This window comes from Pygocentrus nattereri, chromosome 2, assembly GCF_015220715.1.
Source record: "Pygocentrus nattereri isolate fPygNat1 chromosome 2, fPygNat1.pri, whole genome shotgun sequence".
NCBI classification, from domain to species: Eukaryota; Metazoa; Chordata; class Actinopteri; order Characiformes; family Serrasalmidae; genus Pygocentrus; species Pygocentrus nattereri.
Genome location: NC_051212.1, coordinates 26,318,058 through 26,342,057, shown reverse-complemented (window position 1 = coordinate 26,342,057; position 24,000 = coordinate 26,318,058). Strand labels below are relative to the sequence as shown.

At 37.2% G+C, this 24,000-nt stretch overlaps 1 protein-coding gene across 2 annotated transcripts in view; it reads left to right on the top strand.

Annotated features, from left to right (window-relative positions):
• The first annotated feature begins 16,468 nt into the window (after positions 1-16,468).
• znf638 (zinc finger protein 638) overlaps positions 16,469-24,000 on the top strand; it is a 31,767-nt gene continuing 24,235 nt past the window's right edge. The window contains exon 1 of one of the 2 annotated variants that reach the window (XM_017709846.2): positions 16,469-17,213. In XM_017709846.2, coding sequence (XP_017565335.1) covers positions 17,095-17,213 — 119 coding nt within the window. In that variant the 5' untranslated portion in view covers positions 16,469-17,094. The remainder of the gene's footprint in view (positions 17,214-24,000) is intronic. The other variant, XM_017709847.2, reaches the window with a different exon arrangement.

Below are 24,000 nucleotides of genomic sequence, written 5' to 3'. Positions count from 1 at the left end.
ATTACCTTTTACCTTATATAATCTTATATAATCTTCTCAGAAAGATTTCTCGTAAAATGACTTGTACTCTGCTTAATAGCAGTTTGACTGGAAGTTTAAAAGGTGGTCTCAATCAAATTCAGGTACTTTATTTGTTGTATCTAAGTGATTATTCCATGATTCCTTATTGAAATAAACATAGATCAATTACAATTCACTGAAGTACTTCATAAAATGATTAACTTGAAAGCCATTGGTGCCAGTCATTTAGTTTATTAATAGATTAATAGAGTACAACATTCCACAAGATTAATAACATTATGTTTTAATAATGGTTTTGAGCAGGTATTTTTAACACTCTATTCTTGCTATGTTAATGTCAAATAACTATGTTATTTAAGACAAAGCAGTTTTGTAAATAATTTCATGCAGAGATTAATTAAGCACTAAAGTACACACTGCAAACGGATTTTATACAAGGTTATATATTGTAACTGCTCCTCCAGATTGCTGTTCAGGCCGCTTTGATGCATGGCAACTTGCGTAACTTGAAGAGATAGAGAAGAGGCTGTATTACGCAGCTTGGCTTAAAAATCCACAGACTGATTCCCAGCATAGCACAGAAGGTGTTGAGTGAGAGCTCATCCTTTATAATGAACACTATTAAAAATGGGCCATATGCAATGATTAAAACAACCAGGATGGCTGTGATAATTATAAACACATGGTGAGTATATCAGAAGGTGCTATGCTTCCACCTGCTTTCATTCCTCTGCTACCTAACCAAAGGATCCAGCAATGCAGGGGTATGAAGAAGAAGTCCCCCAATCCGGCAGCTTGTAAAATGTTAGATCCAGGGTAAAAATCCAGACACTGGTAAACAGATGTGTAGTTGGTAGAGACACTGCTGTTCATGTTTTCCCCCTGAATTGCTTTTATAAAGGCAAAAAGACAAATAAGAAAATCTAAGCATATCTTAAGTATTCAAGATATCAGCCGTTATAATATTTTATATTATAATATTACTGGAACTGCTGTCACCTTCCAGGTGTTGCAGGTCAAACTGGTCATGTTGTCCTCGCACCTTCAGGTCGCATATCAACTCTTTATCCTCCTTTAAACCAGGAAGGGTTTCCATGTGTCCAACTTCCTTTATTTCCCCTTCATTAACATTGTATATATGCTTGTCTTTGCCCTGCTTTGGATAGTATACTTCATAAGTGAGAGAGGTCATCTTACAGGTGATGCAAGTGTAGGGTTCCTGACACTTGGCAGACAATATGCTCATGGAAATAGGCCAAAGAATCAATGCTTTCTAGCTTGATTGATATTCTTGATGATGGGTACACTAATCTTAAATTTTTTCTGCAGGCACTTGTTAGCTTCCTTATATATGTTAAAGCAGTCCTTCATATGGAGCACATACTTTACAATACCCTTCTAAGATCAGGTCAAAGATGGTCCTTCTTAGCAGTTCTTTAGGAAGTGGAAGAGACCCTGGACAGGCCACCCATGTTTTGTCTCATCTCAGCTCTCACATAGAGAATTGGGTGGGTTGTCTGTCCAGGGCCCTCTGGATCTTCTAAAGAAGAACTGGACAAAATGCATTAAAACAATGAATGCTTAAAATAATATGGATGTAGTGAAGGTGGACATGGAGATAGTTGGTGTAAAAGTAGAGGAGGCAGTGGATAGGGCAAGATGGAGGCAGATGATCCGCTGTGGCGACCCCTAAAGGGAGCAGCTGAAAGAAGAAGAAGAAGATTTGTAACATGCTTGTCTAATACCCACAGTGCTACAGAATACAATCAAAATACCAGATATGCATCCAGACAACTATGTACAAAGCGCTATAGAAAAAAAAATGTAATTGCTGCAAGCATAATAATTTAATAAATGAGCAAACAAAGGATATTGTTATAAGATGTAAGTAAAAGTTAAAAAGACTAAAAAAGTTAAAATATAAATTGTAACTAATTTTGCAAAATAAAAGAGCGTGAGGGTTATGTAATCAGGCAATGCACTCCATAACCTAGTATCACTACAAGAGAATGCTCTCTCAGCCATACATGAAGGTTTGCTAGGAGGCTTCTGCATGGTACAAGAAGAATAATCAACTGTGCAAAGAGAACAAGAAGACAGGTAGCGCTTAGAGGTGCTCTGGTGCAATACTGGGTGTGGAGGTCCAGTCTTAGGCTCCCAGATGTCTGTATACTGAGTGTCATTGTCCTCTTTAGCTGGCGATGTGGTAGTTCAGATGGTCTTGGGTTTTGCTGGATGGGCTTATGGATGCCCCTGTGAGCTACTGCAGAAAATCTTGATCATGATTTCTCTAGTAGACTTCCATTAGCCACAGCAGATCCGCCCCAAAGCTTACAGATGCTGGCAGGATTCTGAGTGGCGTCCTTTTCTTTAGCTGCATCCCCTGCTTGTTCTGCAGGTTACGTCAAGCAATTGGAACAAAATCTTGGGGATTTTTCTTGGGGAGTATTTTTACTTTTTGGCCGTTGATTACCCACCTATAATGGTTTGCACTTTAAAGAGCCAATGTATTCTTCCTGTAGAGATCTCATCCATCATATTTCTGTAAATACTTATATGACAATTTCTTACTTGTCCCAAATTGCATTGTCATGCCTAACTGAAGCTAAAGATTCTTCAAAAATCATTCAGATAATATTTATTTATTTAAGTTGTGTGGAAACTAAAACTTGGCCAACTTTTGTCGACATTGTTCAGCTGTGGTCTGTGTTCATTTTCTGACCTGTATCACATTGCAGACTATTTTGATAGTTGTCTACAAGGGCTGGCCCTTCCATTAGGCGATATAGGGAAATACTAGGGGCGCCGTCTGTCCAGGGGGGCGCTCAGGTGCATGTTTTTTTTTTTTTTTTTTTACAAATGAACAATTAATAAATATGAAAACAAACAAAGTCCGCATAATCATAACTTCATTGTTTAATAATATTAGTCAAATTAATAGTTATTATAATAACAACACACGACACCTATTAACCATTAACCATATGTATGTTGTACAGTAAAAGTTCCCTTCAGAAAAATAATTACTAGCTAGCAAATGATAGCGTCAATTACCCCCTTCCCTAAACTCAAAGAAATTTGAAAAGACCCCCCCCCCCTCCATTTTCACTAAATAAGCAGGTCTTAATCCTCGTTGATTAGAGACTCTCTACAGTAAGCAGAAAGTTGTTCTCTGCACTACTTTATGTAAAATAGTTTTAAAATATTTTTTGTGCAACACCTTCATATTTATTTATTGTTATGCGGTTATATTTATAATTCATTTACTTTTTATTTGTTTCTTTAATACTGATTTTACTGTTTTACTGTGGTTTTTGTTCTAAAATAAAAAAAAAACCTCAAAAACATAAAGCTTTGCAGTGTCTGTGTGAGTGTATAAACCCGATGATTGATGATGCAGGGGGCACCAACCAAAATCTCGCCTAGGGCACCACATTGGTCTGGGCCGGCTCTGACAACATGGGCTTTGATATCATTGGGAGTAGCAATTTAAAGTGGCTGAAACTTTAGATGGGAACACATGACTTGTAAGTGATAGTGTCTTTTACTGCACTAAAAGACAGGTGTCTCCATTCAGCCAGCACCTATAATGTTCATACTGACAAGGCTGTCATTTGTGATTTAGAATGGAGGAGTATGATTTGCCTCAAGCTTCCTTGGTAGGGCAGAACCAAGGGAAAATCCACTTAACACTAATGATAACAAAACTTAAAGGACACTGGGAAGACATACAATAAAAAAATGAGTACAAAACATATAGTTTAAATGTTTAAAATTTTGTAAATGAAGCTACAAAGAGACAAGACTTTGCATTTGTTCTTGATATAATGAATATGACAAAGAAACCTGTTGCAGACAACATGTGCATCACTGGTGAGTTTCTTTAACTTTACAAAGGGCTTTAAAATATAAGACAGAAATTTGTTTATTTCTTGATGAATTCTTTGTATTGCAGTAAAATCACCAGTATCAAAATTATGAGTTATGAATGCTATCATACATTGAATTCACTGCCATGAATATCATCAAAAGTAAGCTGCCATGCCTGCTGCATCACGGATAACCCTCTTTTATACTCTATAACTCTCTCTTATATTCTGGCAAACCATTCTCTGGCAAGTACCATTCAGAACATGATCAGTTTTTACATAACCTGTATTTGGAGTGAATTGTGAAACCTGTAAATAATGTTCATAGTTTCCATGTTGCTGCTTTGAAGTACTTGACTTCTAATGTTTTTTAGTGTGTTATTTCTGGTGAAAATGAAGGAGGAATCTGAAACATGTTTTGGTTAATGACCACAAAAACATAAATTCTCTTGTGAATAAAATATTGATTTCATCAAGATGGCAGATGCTTTTTATTACCAGTGTCTGTTTTGTTCTTAATTTGTTGTGAACTTTAGCTATACCTAGTAGAGCTTTGTTCATTAGTTTGCATCACACCACCTGGCCCTTTGCAAGAGTTGCACATATTCACCACATAGCAATTAATAATGGTCTGCTTGGTCAATATTGCTTTAAACAGTTGACAGTAGACAGTTAACTGGCATGGAGGGTTAGGAGCTGAGACCATTTTTTTTGCTGGTCAATCACATTGTTCTTGAGAGATGGTAATCTTTAAAAGTAGACATCTTTGGCTCCTCACCTTTCTGTGGAGATTCATTATAGTACAGTGTTACTATTTATGCCCAGCTAATTTATCTGCTCAGTTCAGTCATTCTGAATGCAGTTAAACCTGATATTCAAGATGCAATTCAGAAGCTAATGGAGCAAACTTTTAAAAATATATCTAAAAAAAACTAATTGGAGCACAACTAGTAAACAGAAAATGTAATTTTTTCATGGAAGTCCATTATATCACCAGATATGTCCTAGACGAGGTGTGGAATGACCCAAATGTTAAACAAATCACATGTGTGACTTTGTATACCAGGCAAAGTTTAGACAAAGCTCTTCATGCCGTGAGCTATGACTGGTGAAAACAGAAACATATTCAAATTCAAAGTGTACAAATGAGCCTCTGGACATCTGTGTGTTTTTTTTTTTCATTTTGTTTTGTTTTTTGCATTGTGTTTATATTTATGGTAGTTATGGATATTAAAGTGATTACATCATAAAGCTTATGCAAGTGAATTATTTTGATTTTATTTAAAATGAAACCTCATGAAATAGGCAGTTGCAAAATACACTATAACAGAAACATATACATGTTTTGGAAGTGTAACATATTGAAATTATACAAAGCCCTAAAACAGCTAAAATAAAAATAATGGAAAAAGGGGATGAAAATTATTATTAGCACATTTGAAGTATGACTTTTGGATAAAATATCAGTGAAAATATAGTTACACAAGTGCTAGTCACATTTTCTCTTTTTATGCTTAGAGTGAGATAATAATACTGATTTCAGTATTTCAGTATCTAACTTTGGGCTGTGTAGCTGTCCTTTACACCACGTCACAATTTCATGATGAATGGACCAGAAAAAGTGACATGAAATTACTTTGGAAAAAAATGTCATAACATTGACTTACATTAAAGGTAAAAAAAGGTTTTGTTTTTCCTGTAAAGTTAGGTTTTTGGACAGTGATGATAAATATTACAGAAAGATCCTAACTCTATAAACATACCTGTTGAGTTGTTGTGACAACTTCACTTAGGACTGAATTTAGCATTATAGCTATTAAAGACACTGCAGACCTCAACTGAGTTAGTGTAAAGAATTTGCTTATAATTTGGAAATAAGATTTATTTATATTAATGATGTCATAATAATTAATGATATAATTTTAATATACCAATAACTAGTATTGTAGTATTGGACAACACCTTTTATGCATCATATTCAACAGAAGGTCTACTTTTGGCACCTGAATTGTAATAATATATAAATAGTTGTATGCCATAAAGCAAAATACATAATGAAAGCACAACAATATGTTAATAATAAAAAGAAAAAATAATATTTTAAATCAGGTCATAGAAGTATGACCATAGTGATAGATTCATTAAGGTTAACTTTGCAGACTCATGACCTTTCACCTTTAACAACAGTCTGCTGTCATTGTGATCTACGTAGTAAGATTCATTTTCTCCTCCTTTGATGACCCCTTATTACACACATAGCTAAGAGATCTCAGAGTAGGGCTGATCTAGGATCCGTTCCTGTCAGCGAATACATAGTAAATAAGAGATGAATCTGAAGCTGGATCAGCACACCTACATTGTGCTTTGTGAATATGGACCCTAATTCAAATCCAAAGGATAAAACTTATTAGAGAAGGGGAAAACAGAGACACGGTTCACTAGTAATGGCTACTTAAACATACATTTTCAAAAGCACAGAACAGATAAAAAAACTGAAATATACAGTAAAGAACACTAAAAAGATAAAACAGCAGTGACAGCTGGAAAAAATATTCAAATTTGATAAAATGCTCCAAATGTGTACTGTAGAGTTCATGGATGAATTTATAGTAAAAGCAATGTAGTGTTTAAAAAAATATGAGTTGCTAATTTGGTTATCTAGTGGAGTAATAGAATTGAATTGCTCCATGTAACTATTAAGCTTATTTATGTTGCAGACAGCTCACAACATGCAACTAGCACACTCACAGCATGAAAGTTTCACTGTGTAAAGCCAGCCTTAGATCTACAAGGTGCATAGCATCTTGGTGAACCTTGAGAGGAAAAGGAGTGAATGGAGGACACACCCAGGCAAAAAGAGCCAAAAAGAAACTGCCTTGGCTACACATAATTCACAACTGGACAGGCTTTTTTCCAGAAGTGCCACAGAGATATATGGATAGTAGCCAATGATTAATACGACCAGAGTCAATGTAATGATCCTGATAGCCTTTGTTTTCAGACGGTGTATCTCTCTTCTCTTCCCACTGCCTGGAATGGGTTGCTTTAGCATTGCAGACCAGTATCACTGTAAGCATCACAAAGAAAGGTATTATAAAATACAACCTAGTGGCCGCAGAGTCCAGTAAGACCATCAGTCCTCCATAAAGCAGGGATGTAACCCAGGTAAAACCTATCCATACCAATCTGTACCTGTGTTGCTTAAACTTTAAGTAGAAGACAGGGAACACCACAGCCAGACAGTGTTCCACACTGATCCAACTTTGGAACTGAACTTGAGACATGGAGCCAATGGTATCAAAGAGCATTGAAATTACAGCAAGAGACTGAATCATGTAGGTAGAGTTGATTAAAAGAAGAGTGTAAGTGAGGCATACAATAACGCATGTGGAGACCATGTTCAGAATCAGTGTGTCTGATGATGCAGAACCTCCATCGCTGGTCACTGTCCTCCTGCCTAGATAAAGAGCCCAGATGTTAAAAGGGAGGACAAACACAGGCATCATGATTGAAGCAGTGTAGAACAAAACTGCACACAAAGGACTGGAGTCTGTGCTCATTGCTGAAGTGCTGTTGGAACCATTGGCTGAGATGGAGGAGCAGCTGTCCAATGTGAGGTTCATATTTGTAGGATTGCTTTTGCTGTAAATGGAAAAACAGCAAAGACAAACAATGATTATCTTATTCAATACCGAGATTGTCTTTTGTAGCATGTTTTCTACAACATGATTGTATACAATTAATGTTCAATGATAAAAACGATAATATTATACTTTACAAGCAAGCAATCAAATCATTTATAGTAGAATAGCTGATCTAGCCGATTTAAAGTTTGTCCAGTAGAACTCAATAGAAAAACTTCAGGAATCTCTGCAATATTCCAATTGATACTACCTGTACTGTGATGTCTGGAGTTTGGATTAAATGGAGTGGAAAGAGAGGAAAACCCTAATATAAACAAAGAGACGATTTGGTCCACTGCATACAAATCATATCTATCTGCTCCAGTGTTGTTAAAGGGAGAGTGCATGACAACACAAAGCTACAAACCACAATTATGACAAGATTGGGAACCTTGTGAAATGCAAAAAAAGAAAGGAAAACTAAAAAAAAAAGAAATCAGTAATTTGTAAATCCACCTTGACCTATATTTGAATAAAAAGAGTACATAGAGATTGAATGATGTCTGCTGTTTTACCTTATAGACTTCATTGTTTCGTTTGGTAAATATATGCATTCTGAAACTGATGCCTGCAACATGCTCAAAAAGTTTGAATTTAAGATTGAGAACATTGTGAGATGTTCAAAAACATCCTAAACAGGTGGCGCAATCATGCTTGGGTGTGAAAGGAAAGGCCTAGTTGCAGTTTAAGCGACTGTTGCATTTTGTATGAGTTGCAGTTTTTTCCTTAGGAAATCCAGTAAGAAGAGTATTAGTAATAGTAACTCTGCTTGTAACAAATGCATGAAAAGATTTCTCTGCATTGCTCTGAGTTAGAACAGACCAATATTTCTCAGAAGATAAAAAGCTACTTTAGTGACTGCTTTTACATGTGAGATAAGACAGAGCTCAGAATCTGAGATTACATGTAGTTTCATACTTTCATGTAGTTTGATAGGTTTGATGTGAAGCAAGATACTTCTCATAAATCATTTTTCACTGAATTTTAGTACCACAGATCAATATTTAAAATTTTTCTTGATTTAGTTGTAGAAATTTTTCTGATATCCATTGAGATGGATCTGAAACACAGCTGTTAACCCTGTGAACAAGTAAATCATGGCAGCTCTCCAAAGGATCCAACATCTACAAGGAGAGGTTGACATTTTTTTCCTGAATGCCCATTCAAACTTTCTTCCATACATTTCAGTCCAGATTGCTTTTTGAATATTATATGCCTTACTTGACTTGTGAAGGGGACAGAACAGAAGGACATTTACATCACCCTTAAAGGTTTTTATTTTAATAAATGTAATTCATAAATTATATTTCTATTCTGTTTAGAAAAGGCAAATGAATGGAGATCAATGCTTTCTTTTATATAAAGGTAGTCAAAAAGCACATTGTTTGCTGTGCAGGTGGTTATTTGACTGACTGCTGAAGGATGAAAAGCTGACCACAGAAAGGCAAAACAAAACACAGCATCACCTGTAATATCATACCCCACTAACAAATGCCTACCAGTTTAAATTAAGACTGTCCTCATGCAGTTGGCAATTATGTCAGTACATATAGCTCTCAGAAGTTTTAGTCAGCCCCCCAACACTGACTACTAATCTCAGTAATAACTATGTTTTGTCAGTAAAACACTGCCTAACATTAGAAATAATGCAAACACTCATGAATACAGTAAAACATAAGATTTTAGTTTTTTGAAAAAGTCATTAATATTTTGGTCACAAGAATACAGACAAAAGAACACTGCTTTGGGTCCTTATTTCACTCTGCAATTCAGCTTTTAATATAAGATTATCTGAAGCAGGTTTTGGATGGTAAGTGTAAGTACTGCGCCTGCTTGAGGAGAGGTTTGAGAGTGGTTACATACTAACTAACATACTCACATGCTATCATGATTGGCCCCTCCCAGTCCTGTCCATGTGTTCATGTTTTGGTTTACCCATGTGTGTTTGTTTTGGTCCAGCCCCCTGTTTCATCACTCCACCCCTGATTGTCTCCACCTGTGTTCCATGTGTATTTAAACCCTGTGTTTGCCCCTTGTCTTTGCTGGTCTTTGTTTGATTGTATTGCTGTCTGTTGTTTGCTTTATTTGTTATCTGTTGGTTCTGTTGCATTCTGCTGTTTGTCATGTCTGAACCCCAATCTCTCCGTGTTGGCTTTTTGAACCTGGACCGTCTTGACCATGAACCTGGATTTGTCTGCCTCCTCGCCCCATGTTACACATGAATAAAATCACAATTGTTGATTTATTTGTTTGTATTCATTCTAAGGTTAGTGTTTTATTTTAAATAAATACTTTCTGTCCTAATAAATATCAATACTTTTGTGCAGTACTGAATGTCGTGTTAAAATTTTATATGGTATAATTGTCCCAGCTGTGTTGCCATGCCTTCAGGAATCAACTGTCATTTATTTACCAAGAAACTTGACCTCTGAAATCATATGCATGTGTGTGGAACAAAAGTAAGAAATGAGCAGAAATAAAATATGCCAGTTATAAGACACATACTGTATGTTAAGGTTAATAATATAATTAATAATCTGAAATATTTTATTTTCTTTTATTTTCAAAGCCTCTCTCAGTAATGGAACCCAGAACATCCTACTGACGTTTCTTTTGTACTGAGCTCCTTGTGGACAATGGTATAGTTAACCTTCTTCTTTCTTTCAGATACAGAGAAAAAAAGTTCAGACACAGACAATTGAGATAAACATCAAAATATTGTTTGTTTTGCTTGTAAGATGTAGTATGCACTGTATGAGGGTAAATGTAGGTACAGTATTTTTGTGGGCTTTCCATTTGTGTTTTTTAATGTTGTGTTATATCCCTGTGCTGCACAATGCCCTGTGAATTAATAGAAAGTCTATTCTCACCTAAGCACTGGCACAGAACGTGTCCCCCACCCCACACTCCAAACACACAAAGCATCTACATTTAGGTGACATTCATGAGCCCATCAAAACTGCTTTTTATGATCTGCAATTAACAAAAAAAATTGTTAAACTGACCACAGTCCATAGTATGAACTGGATTTTTAAATTAAACACAATTTGTAACAAAGATTTCCAAGGTCTTGCTCTAACCTTCCTGGAACAAGGTGCTAAGCTTGTCCATTGTGTAGGTACTTGGCAAGGACACCAAATAGCAACCAAAATAAGACATGTCCTCTTATCTAAGCTCATTCTTCCACATGACTCAGTATTGTGTATCACACATAAGACCCTAACACCATAAACTTCAAAGACAATGATCTTTTATTTCAAAGGTATCGTGGCTGTCTTCCGGTACTGGCTTGTCCTGTATTAGAATGACTGAGTTTGATTTAATTAGAGGGTTTATGGAGCATTCAAAGGTTAAGTAATGTTGCTTTTTTGTATGCCAACATGTGTCTTTCTCAGTCATCTTAAATAATACTATTTAGATATGCTGTCAGCCTAAATGTTCTACCGTTCTACATAATTTACAGAAATCTGAAAAAATTGCTCACACAGATTTAAAAAGGGGATTCAACATGTCCTCTGGTGCCCTCTCTGAGCTCTCAGAAGCTCACTTCTGTTAAAGGGCAGAAGTGGAGAATGGAGTGGGGTAATAGTTTTAGACCAAAATAGAGACAGGCAAGCACAGTTTGTTTCAGTGAGAGTGAGTGTAGCTAGCGGAGAAAGTTATCGGGGCATTCACTGAATTGGGACTTGAGCCTCAAATGACAGCTGTGTAGTCCAGTGAGGATTGAAAGTACATTCCAACACTGCCTGCAGAAATTTACACAGGCTTTACCACAAGGTACACTGGGTACGAGGCCAGCATTGGAGAACGCTCATAGCCATTCAGCCTTCAGAAAGGACTAATAATTTCCTAAGAGTTTTTGGTTTATTTTATTTAGTAAAATCATCATGCTTGTTGTATTTAAACTTTGCAAATGAGCTCTACAATTATTCCATTGTTAAGTTTTGGTTGGAAACAAAAGAATTGAAGAAAATTCCAACAGAAAACTGTCCAATCAGATTTTGGAATCACTGTAAAACTACAATGTACCAGGTAAAATATATATATATATATATATATATATATATATATATATATATATATATATATATATATATATATATATATATGTATATATTATTCTCTGAGTAAGCACCACATAAAATTATGCAACACATTCTGCAAGCTTCAAACACCTTTTAAACATGTTTAATATAAAACATGTTTAATCTAGAATGGTCATTAAATGTTTATATACACCAGCTTTTAGCTTAGTGTTAACACACTATTAGAAATTTCAATTGGGGACTAACATAAATTAGCATTATTGTTACTAGTCCAGCAACTGTTACAGTAGCAAGTGATATTATTGTTTTCTCATGCTTTTTGGTTGAGTTTTCACATGTATGCCCCAGACTTAAGGTCTAGCTCTAATAGTCATGGTTTTCAGTTGTAGTCCAATGGTTTGGGGTGCAACTAGACTTACTTGCTAAGTAGTTCTGTAAAACAGTGGTTTACAAACTGGTCCTCAGGGCCCCCTAGATGGTGTATATTATTTACTTCTCCCAATTTACAGCAAGTAAGAATAGAGGTAAATAAGGTCCCTAACTGCGCTAGGATGATTTTCGGTATTAGTATAGCTACTAATTATAGCAAGAAAATGTGAAGGAGTCATAAACACAGGAACTTGGCATATAGCTGGGCATGAAGTGTGAAGAAGAGAAATAACAAGGAAAAGGGATAATGGGGTGTCACATCCACCCGTCAGACCACCTGTCAGCACTCAGCTTTCCCTACCTTCTGCTAACTGGGCCCACCTTCTTCAGACACTGACACTTTCTTGCAACTTTAAATTGTGAACCCAAAAAAAGTGCCATAAACAAAGTGGACACAAAGAGAAAGAGAGGACTATCTCATTGGCCTTTACACACCTTTACACCTCTGAACTATGTTCCTCAACTTCATTTCTCAAGCCCAGTCCCCAAAAGGGTACCATAAGCCTTGCGTTCCTTCTCAAAATCTACATAACATAACATACACCATATTTCCAAAAGTATTCACTTACCCATCCAAATAATTGAATTCAGGTGTTCCCATCACTTCCATTGTGACAGGTGTATAAAACCAAGCACCTGGACATGCAGACTGCTTCTACAAACATTTGTGAAAGAATGGGTCACTCTCAGGAGCTCAGTGAATTCCAGCATGGTACCCTGATAGGACACCACCTGTGCAAGTCCAGTCATGAAATTTCCTCAGTACTAAATATTCCACAGTCAATTGTGGCTGAAACACATAGTGTGCAGAGGTCGCCAACTTCGTCTTCGCCTGGTAATCCAATGGATGACTCTGGGTTTGGTGGTTGCCAGGAGAACAGTAATTGTCTGACTGCATTGTGCCAAGTGTAAAGTTTGTTGGAGAGGGGATTACGGTGTGGGGTTGTTTTTCAGGAGCTGGGCCTGGCTTCTTAGTTCCAGTGAAAGGAACTCAATGCTTCAGCAGACCAAGAGATTTTGGACAATTTCATGCTCCCAACTTTGTGGGAACAGTTTAGGGATGGGCCCTTCCTGTTTCAACATGACTGCACACCAGTGCACAAAGCAAAGTCCATAAAGACATGGATGAGTGAGTTTGGTGTAGAAGAACTTGAGTCCGCACAGAGTCCTGACCTCAACCTGATAGAACACCTTTTGGATGAATTGGAGCGGAGACTCCGAGCCACGCCTACTGGTCCAACACCAGTGTCTGACCTCACAAATGGACTTCTGGAAGAATGGTCAAAAAATCCCATAAACACACTACTAAACCTTATGGAAAGCCTTCCCAGAAAGGTTGAAGCTGCAAAGGGTGGGGCGGCATCATATTAAACCCTATGGATTAAGAATGTATGTCACTCCAATTCATATGCATGTGAAGGCAGACGAGCAAATACTTTTGGCAATATAGTATATCAACAACAATGTTCAGGGTTACAGGGCAAGAGACCTTGAAGGCTGGAGATTTAAACATGTTCATTTAGAACAGATCTGTGTGATGTGCAGGCCCTGTGTGTGCTGTACTTGGTATATTAGTCATACTCATTCTTTCAAATTAGCTAATTTGTTTATTTATAGTGACTCAATTAATATTACAAGCATAATACAACTCAGTGATGAGTAAAAATAATTGACAAAACACTTGATTAACACATTGTACTAATGTGGTATTTGTTTACCCTACTGATTTTGGAAGAAAACGGCTAAATAGGAATTCAAAGTTGACTTATTTTAGCCTACTTTTCTTATGATATTAAGTTTACTTTTTTTGTTAAGCAGCAGCACAGGTCTTTCTCATGGTGGTGCTGCAGCAGATTAGTCAATAAAGTCACTCTTGTTTGTTTTGTTTCTAGTATGTATAGCAATTCTCCTGCTCTGTGCTGCTTTAGCTTCCCATTCCAAAATGGAAAAAAGAAGGCAAAGTTATGTTTTACTATATATTGGGTTCACACAATTAAAACCTTACAATTTTCTTTCTGAAAATAGCATCAGTTTTGCTGGTGGGAGCGAGTTGTTGGCTTTTGCCACACCTCCTACTAGCTGGACTAAGTTTGACAGCTCCTCCAGTGAAGAACAGGACAGTGAGGTAGCCATTGGTGTCTGCCCTGTTTCTGACTGTGACCTACCTGCCGATGTGATAGTAAAATAGCAGCTATAGATGTGAAGGGAGTGAAGGGATAGGAAGTGTTCTATTTGCAGAGAAAGGAAAAGTCTACTACTTTCAGAAGAAAGAATGGGAATTTATTATCTTATGTTGAATATTGCTTTTGTAGCTGTGACTGGATTGTGGTATTATTACAGCCCTCTGTATAATGTGATGGGTTGTGAAGTACAGTGGCTCTTATGTGTGATGCTGGAATGGAAGAGGTGCAGTTCCTCTGCAGCAGTTCATAGGGCATTGAATTTATGTTCTCCCCAGCATCCTTGCCCAGTTCCACTACTGGCCCCTGACGTGAGTCAAAACCACCCGTACAAATCCAGTGCATCTGCCTGAGATAAGGAGTTAAGATGGTGCAGGGAGTCGGCCAGTTCACCTACAGCCCATTATAGCTTAGCTTTGGATTAATTCCAAGCAGTAAGGCCATTAAGGCTCCAGCAACAGTTGTGGCTTGCAAAGTCAGCTTGCCAGGTTGAGGCTTTACTGCATGCAGAAGAGATGGAGGCGATCTGGGGAGAGTATGCAAGCTGTAGGTTTGTTAGGTGGTGCTTGCCTTTGGCGCAGAGACACTGCAGTGAGAAACACAAGGCTGTACAGCAGAGGAGCTTGAGCTGGAGATGACATGTCACACAACCCCTGAACAAGTGGTGGTGGGGCAACTGGTGTGCTGGGAGTGCAGGAAGAGGTTACACCATGCCGGTCAATGGTGCAAATCTAAACCAACAGACAAACGTAAGCCAGCCAGTAAAATCAGCTCCTGTCATTGACTTTGGGTGCAGCCAAGTGCAGCATAGTTGGGAAATAGCTCACTGTCCTCATTGACACCAGCGTATCTGTGTTGACCAACACTTGGTCTGATGGGACTGGTAAGGGTCAATGCTGTTGAACAGCAGTGGCAGGGTCCAATGTTGTGTCAGGCTATTTCGTTAGTAGAAACTGTTATACTTGTTTTCTTTTGAAGGGGCTCTTATTGTTTAAGGTGGGGCTAAATTCTGCTGTGTAGTGTTTGTTCCTGAGTGACTAGTGAGCTAACAGGAAGAGCTGTGAGCTAGACTGAGGCCGTGTTGCCTTCTGTGCTCTGTTTTCTGTGCCGAGTTCTAAATAAAGCTGCGTTATGGACTCGAACGTTTCTTCAGAGATCCACCTACACCTCAATGTCATAGTGAGACTTAAGTGTTTAGCTCACAGTGGAACAGGGACCCCTGATTACAAAGGGGAATTTCACACACTATACAAATGAACCCCCCTTCCGTCTCTCTCCCATGCCCATACCCACTCTGGCAGGTCCAAGCCTGTATCTCATGGGATTTTGGGTAAGAGGCTGCTGCTGAGTTTGCATCAGTTACAATCCTCAGCAAAGGCCACAGTAAGAGTGTTTAGAGGCCACTAATGAACATCCCTCTCATTGTCAAAATGAGAAATGGAGCATAGCAGGGGTGCACAACTCTGCTCTTCCAGAACTTCAGTCCTAGAGGGTTGGTGTCCACCACAGTTTGATGATTTACCTCATCTGGTAAATCTGTTAATAGTCACGTTTAGTCGGTGTGTTTGAGTAGGTAAATCACAGTACCATGCCGGACACTGGCCCTCCAGGACTGGAGTTCTATAGCTTTGTGGTCCTTATGTGTGTGCACGATTGTGGACTACAGGACAGTGAGTGTGCCTTTAAGCCTGAGTTTCAGTTTAACACTCAGTCTTTGCAAGGCGGTAACTTTGGTGCTTTGATTATGAGTGCTTGTATTTTGTGTTTTCTCACTTATTTGTGTTTTTTGCTGCTGTTTTTTTCCTGTCTGATGTTTTGTTTAAGAAAACCTTTTACACTGCTCGTCTGTGTCACAGCATAATAGAACAACAGTTCAGTCCACTAATACCATAGTTGCTAGAATTCAAGACCTAGATTAATACTAAGCCTGGACTAACTAGGTTTTTAATGATAAAATAAGATTGCATTATAGTTCAAGCCTAGAACAGTGTCCAAGAGTCTGCAGCAAGCACAATAGAGGACACAGAAATGAGAGGAAATGAGCGAGAATAAGGAAAAGAGAGCAGGAGCTTCATTGTGTTGCTTTCCCTCATGAGGTGTCATGCATGTCGCCTCCTCAGTTTCCACTTGTACTACCCTGCTAACCGCTCCTCCCTGTCCTCCCCCACCCCTCTCTTTTCCTTCTCTCTTCAATGCAGGCGTTTGGTATGTGACACTTGGGTTCACCAGCTGACTGCCCTGGGTCTCAGTGGCTGTGTGTGCTTGAAATTCTCCCTGGACCCGTACGGCGCTCTCATTCCGTAGTCTCTCAGAAGGACAGACTGAGGATGAGGAAGCTTACATTATGCACATGGACCTCAAATTTTCCTGTGATCTTCTGGATTATACATGGGAAGTTATGTTACATATCCTAAATGCCAACACTTTATAGGCTGAGTATATATAATAGCTGCTTGCAGGAAATGGCTTCTGGATAATTAACCTGGATTTCAACCCTCAAGACTTACAGATTTTGAGTTTCAATTTTCTGTTTACGACAAACTTTTCCTTAGCATCAAGGTCTGGTGGTAACAAATCTTTGTTACATTGAGCACTATCACTTTAGTTCAGCTGCTTGACGGTGATAAATGATCTCTCTACTGGACTTGTACTGGAATCCGAATACCAGCCAGCGTTCGCAGGCCTTTTTTTGTAAAAGATTTAGATTTTTTTTTAATTCCTGGTCATCCTGCTTTGGGAAATGTTTGCTTTCTGCAGATTCTGAGAGTCTTGAGGTGAGCTGCTGTTGAGACAAGAGAAAAAGGAGTGAGGTGCTGCACTGGCCTGTTATGTCTGATCGCCTTGCAAACACACTGGGGCTGAAGAAATGATACAAGGAAATAAGGAACTCAGTGCCAAGGATGGAGTGGCAAACACTATCACTAACAATACAAACAAACAAATGAACAACCTGCCACTTGTAGCCAGACGTGATGCCCCTAATCGGTAAGATATGGTCTGGGTTTAAACTATCCATTTCCTGTGATGTAAGAATATTTTAGTGATTTCAGAACATCTTCATTGTTTGTTATACATTAGCTGTGGTTTGGTTGTGGTTGAAAACTAGTCCTTAATCAACATAAAAGAGCAACTTTTGTGTGAAGTGTTAAATCAAAGCAATCAAACATATCAGTTAAAAACTAAAGAATGTTTATTTTTTAATGTATGAGTGTGTCCTTGATGGTGTTGTTTAATTTTACTAACATACTGTTGTATGTAGTGTCATGTCTCATAATCCCTTGTGTGTTGTCATTGTGATCTGTGTTTTTGTTGGTCATTAAGTTTGCCTTAATTATCTTGATTGATGCAGCTATGGCAATGCACAAGGACACAATGGATAGACTTTCAAGACATTTAAGACCTTTTAAAAAGACGGCCTGTGTCTAAAGGAAAATGTGCATTGTAACCATATGTTTGTTTGTGAATTGATTGAGTGTTCTTGTTTTAGTTTATTTAGAGCTTGTTATGTTTTACTATGATTGAGATTTGCAATGTTTTCCATCTTGGGTACCTTCAATTCAACAAATTTAATGGCAAAACAATGTTGACATTTGTAGTTTGTGCATTCTCTAATCTGAATTTGCAGAGGTGGAATTTCCCCGTTTGTGGGATTAAAAAAGTATCACTTAATCTTAATCTTAATTACTATTTTAGAGTTTAGAAATATGTATATTATTTATGCATAAGATTTATTTATAAGATGCATTTATAAGATTTTACTTATTGTGGTGAAGTGTGCTCTGAAGGTTGTTAAATCCACAGGGACAGTAGATACTTCCACCTGTTGTGCCTTTGCATGGCAGCCCATAGGAATGTCATTACCATGCATAAAATCTATTCCCAGTATTAGAGCCTCAGTCTCTGTGACCCCATCATACTTCTAATTAAAAGACAGGATTAGCACAACACTCAGGCTTTATTTGACTGGTTGTGTTATTATTATTAATAGAGAGAAAGAGAAATGCCTGATGGTGAATATGATATATTGTGTTTAGTAATCATTTTTAAAACCAGTTATTTCCACTGAATCTTATTTCCCACTAGAGAATGCACTTGCACACTGGGTTGTAAATAAAGTATAAACTGCACATTCAGAAACAAGAAAAACATCTATTCTCAATTTAAATAAAAAGAAAGCAGTACAGTGGAGTATAACAAACACTTTTAAAGTTTGTCTGCATAATAATTGTGTATAATCACATAATCTGTGGATAGGCTGAAGTCAAAAATGTTAAAACAAGTTCAAAAAGATAAAGCAACAAAATTAATCTAGTGCCAAAGAAAAGAAGATAAAATGGGAAAGAGGGGCATATAGTGAAATGAGAGTAAATCAGTCCAATGTTTCACCCCACTTACATAGATTAGCACAAAATTTATACATAAATTTGCATGAATGTGACAATCTAAGCAAATCATTGTTGCAGAGTAATAGCCATTCTGGAAGTGACTTAGATTCATTCATACATAGAACAAACATCAATTCTTACTGCTTGGCACATTAGGCCTCATTTACCATTATCTTCCAAAGTTTTTCTTAAATTTGTTCTTGAGAAAGGTCCTAAACAAAAGTCTATATCAGATTCATGATGTATTCTTAAACAGTAGAATTATTCACACTTCTGTGCTATTGAGAGTGAACAGGTTACCAAATAAGAACAAATCTCAAATAACAAAATATTAGTGAATGTCAGAATCTTCATCAAAATTGTGTCAGTGTGCTTTAAGAAGAGAATTCTTCTTCAGAATGGTTGGTCAGTGAGGCCCAGTTTTATTAGTTGAATTCAGTCATCAGATCTTGTTCACACACATCTCTGTTGTTCATGCTAATGATGCTTGCAACAGACAGTATGGGACAGGTTCTTGAATGGTCTAGAATAATCTCCAAACTACAACTCCAACTACACCCAGTACCATTACATCAAGCCAAGCTACCACGTCTCCAAGACAGTTTGGTGATACACATAAACTCATGGTGTAAAAAACATTCTTATTTCAGTCACAGTCTAAATCTAATCTTCATTTGTTCTATGGGAGCATTCGTCCTCCAGGGCCCATGGTTTTCAGAAAACAAAAGAAAAAGACATAAAACGCTGCAAACACTACAGGTCTTGTAGATATAACAAAGCCAAAGACATCCAGTGTAAAATTCAGAGAGCAGCCTTCATTTATTTAATTTCCAGACAAGTGATATGTATGTCTGTGAGAATCAAGGTCCAATTTTTGCCTACACTGTAAAAAATTTAAAAGTCAGCGTGAACTTTTGAGTCAACTTTCTGCTTAGCTTTTCAAAACTTAGTATATTCTAAAGTTCTCCTTAGAAAAACCAACAAAAACAACAACAACAAAAAATCTCATGATCACTTAATCATTAGGCAGTTAGTCAGTTGCACCACTCAGAAGCCACAACTGTGTCCAAGAAAGAATGAAAAGGTGAATTAACTGTGCTTAAATAGTTCCTCATAATTAGAGGGAGAGCATTATCTGTGCTCAGATAAAGAACCTGTGTTGTGATGGTTTAACTGCCTTGAAAAATAGGGATCATGAGTTTGAATATATATAAAAATATACTCTAACTTCATGCTGTTAAATGCTAGCATGCTGCTTCTGTTCACTTATAAATGTTTTCTTTAAAACAACATAGTGCATGTATTCCAAGTGCAACTTCTACTGAGGGAGTATTGTGTCTGTAACTGTTCCTAAATGAATGCCAGTGAATAGTGTGGTGCTGTAAGGCAGTTCCAGCAGCAGACTGGTTGCGACTTTTTGTCTGTGATGTAGGATGAAAGAACATTGTTGTTCTTGTCCTCTGTCTCTTTTTCTCCTTTCCACCTCCATTCCTGACACTAACAAAAGCGCTCTTTTGCTGCCTCACTCAGCAGCCGTCACTCTTTGAGCCAGATGATGTCAGCCTTGTTGGTTGCCAAACCCAATTCCACTATGCAGAGCTCTCAGATGATAAGATTAGAAAGATGAATTAGTGGACACAGTGTAGATGTCAGATCATGCCCAAAACAACCACAACAATATATCAGCCAAGTCTGATATCCAAGTAACAAACTGTTGTAAAGGGATATGGCCTGACCAGTCCTTTTGATTTGTTTGTTGCCACAAACATAGTTGTTTGCAGCTGTAGTTACATACAGTAATTAATATTACATTTGCAAATATGCTATCAAAAGTGATTGTAGACCCCAACACTGCTTTGAAGTTAGAAAAGTAATTTAATATGTTAATATGTTATAATGTTGAAACTGAATTGCACTTTTGTGTACTGGCACTTGACATTTACCCAGTATGGCTGTGCTGTGTGGAACATTGGTCTAGTGAAGCTCGCAAATGTCCATTTTGGCATTCTCTTAAATTCTGCCACCACCATCATGCTCATTCTTTTACTGTCTTTCTGTTTTTGTTCTCAAACCATTCCATCCCCACTTCATCACTTCCCTCTGTCTTGTGCCCTTGTACATTGTTTTATTGCAGAGTTAGAGCAGAGTTAACCCTTTCAGAAATAAAACCATGCATTACGTTCTTAAAAAAATAAAAGTGCAATAAAGCATTTTTTGGATCAGTGCCATAAAACAGATCTTGAATCTAGTTTCCTGTGATGTATTTTGCATCTATTATATTAATGCTGCAATGAACTCTTTTTAGTAATTTTATGCTAAAAAGGCAGTTTTAAAAGTAATGATCTGATAAATACTACAAAGATAAACAAAGTCTTGGTTAAAAAAAAAAAGAAAAGGCTAGGATCTTATCTGAGTACAAGTCACAGCAATCAAGAACATTCTGTCACTTTACGTTCAGCTGTTTATATACTCTATAATGGTATGCTGCCCACTCAAAATACACCCATGGGCTAAAAGGGCAGCCGTTTCAAACAGCACAAGTACAAACTCAATAAAACAGTAACATACACCCCATGGTCAGCCTCATAAATTCATGATGCAAGTGAGAAGGGTGATGGTGTTCAGGCATGTAGAGTGACCCTGAATACATGGCCATATCATAAAATCTATTTGTCATGTGGTCATCATCTTGTCTCAAGAAGTATGTAAATGAGTTTGTTTGGTTCAAGTTAGGCTGTTAGCATTTTAATGTACAGTATCTTTTTTCATTAATCATTACCAGCTGATCCCTCCAACCCGCCCCATGTATATTAAAAGACCTGACAATCCATGTTATCCTAGAAACACTACAGTTAATAACCATCCCTGATATGGCATGAATACAAGAGCAATAATAATGATCCAGTGGCTTAATATAAAAGCCCTGATAGACTTTAAGATAGAAGTGAATTACTGCAGTCTGTTTGGATTGGATTGTGGCTGTGGATGAAGGCTAGCAAACTGAATAACAGGGGATTATACATTTATTCAAACCTTCCCTGTATCTATGTGTGTGTGTGTTCACCAAATCTAACCAATAATCTAAGCAACTAGTTTTTTCCCCTCAGCATTCAGCTAACAAGCTGTCTTAATTTAGTGCTTACTTACTTAACTCTGGATTTATAAAACTGTATTGCTAACTAAGCTATGTTTGAGTCGTCCAAATTAAAGTGTCCATATCCTACATTTTCTTGTTTTCTTGTATGCTGTTTTATTTCTCCTGAAATCTTCTTGTAACCTTTGCATAGGTTCATGTGCTAAAACAGTCATACATTTTACATGGCACCTTTCCAATTGAATGTACTTGACCTATGTTCTGATTGGCTGCCCTGTGGTGTGCCTCATTAAAAAAGCAGTCTAAGTTGAACACTTCTTATAATGTCACTGTGAATGGGCAAGACTAAACTGCTTTAGGCGAAATTGTTGGATACATGTAAAATTATTTTTTGTGATATTGCAAAAAACAATCAATTCAAAACAGTCCACAGTTTATTTTCCATATATGGACCATAAATGGTAACAGTCTTTACATTCAGACATTTTTTCCATGATATGGGCCCTTTAAGTTGTGGGTGGCTGAGAAAATGTATGATCATTCTTAAACTGCAAAAACCCCAGAGCTCTCTGAATTTCCTAAAGCTGTACTGGATGCAAACAAGCACTATGAGCTCATTTCCTCTCAATGGATTAAATCTAGTTTTGGACCAAATTGCGATCCTGTGGTGAATCACCACTAGAAATTATTTATGTAGGCCCCTTAAGTCCATTCAACACCAGGGAACTTGATGCATAAGTAAGCAAACTCTTACTCCATTAATATGCAAAATATGACATATCTATCTAAGATCAATAACTACTTGTCATTTTACTGTATATAAATATTGTAATACATTTAGACATAAACATTGCTGTGTACTGAGATATGATCAGTATCACTATAAGATTGATTTGAGAAACACTAAGACTTCTTGAGTGCAGCTTCATCACTAACTTTGGACACCACACTGAGATATGTGGCAGTTCAATGTAGTGAACAAATGGAGGTTATTGAGGACAAGTTTCCATTCGCACCCCTCGAGAACAGCTCAGCATTTATGCTCTGGCCGAATTAGACGTGTTAATTGCATACTGGCCGTGTCAGGTGAAATTGAATTCTGCTTTTGTATTAAGAGGAGATCCAAAACCAAATCTGTTAATACCAAGTCATAAATTACAACATCTCTAAGTAATAAAATATTTATGCCCTCATTTAATAGCAGATGAGAAGCTGAAATGTTTTTGTAGTATAATGTACATTTATGGGGAATGCAAGGTGTCTTCTTTCCAAGCTATTTAAGTGGCTAGAAGTGATGAGTCTAAGTGTGATCAGTATGTCCTGGTCAAGAATATGGCTTCAATGACCTTCACCTTACGACCACCAAATCTGGAGAGAAATCTATATCTGCACCCGGTTATATGATTTATGAGTTTAATCAGCATGGACAGGAGGTGACACTGCACACTTTTTCTCTACAATTCTTCATCTGGTTTTATCTGCTGCACCATGCCTTGTCATGGAATGTTACCATCTGATCCGCGTTCTGAGGAGCTTAACAGTTCTGCCTGGCAATAATATGTGTTATTATGGCTTTACATGGTGGCACTAAATTAAACTGGGAGTAAAACATGAGATTCAAATATTATGCAAAAGGAAGATTTTCGGAAAATATTGGTGTAACAACCTAAATTTGGTCTGTTGGTTCTCTACAAGATTATATTGGAATGTATAGCACAGTTACATGACTGCATATTATAAAGAGTAAAATTAAGCTCTGATAACCCCACAAATTTAAACAAAAAAATCCATACCTTAAATAACCTGTTCTTATAATTATCATTTGTTTCACATCCTACAAGAATATTTTTGCATGTGGGTGACCTACACGTCCCACAGTCACTGCATCTATTTCAGCAATGAAATTCACTGTCAGTGTAACTACTATGTCGGGGTTGATTATTTCATCTGACACAAATAGTTGAGACACTGGTAAAGGACTGTTACAGCCATGGCACAGAATATAGGTCAAAGTAGCCTGGATAGTACTTCAATAAGATACACTGTCTCTAGTGCATCAGAACATGGAACACATTATTTTACATACCTTGTGTTCTATAAGTTGTTCAGTGGTGAATTTATAGACAGGACCCAGACAGCCAGATATCATAGAAGTAAATAAATAAGGGAAAGTGGGACACGCCCTAACACATTTAGCTTTTTCTATTATTTTTATGTATTTGGGCCAGATTAATATTTTTAATATTCAAACTTACATAGACATTCTATCACTTACCATCTGTGATAAATTAAA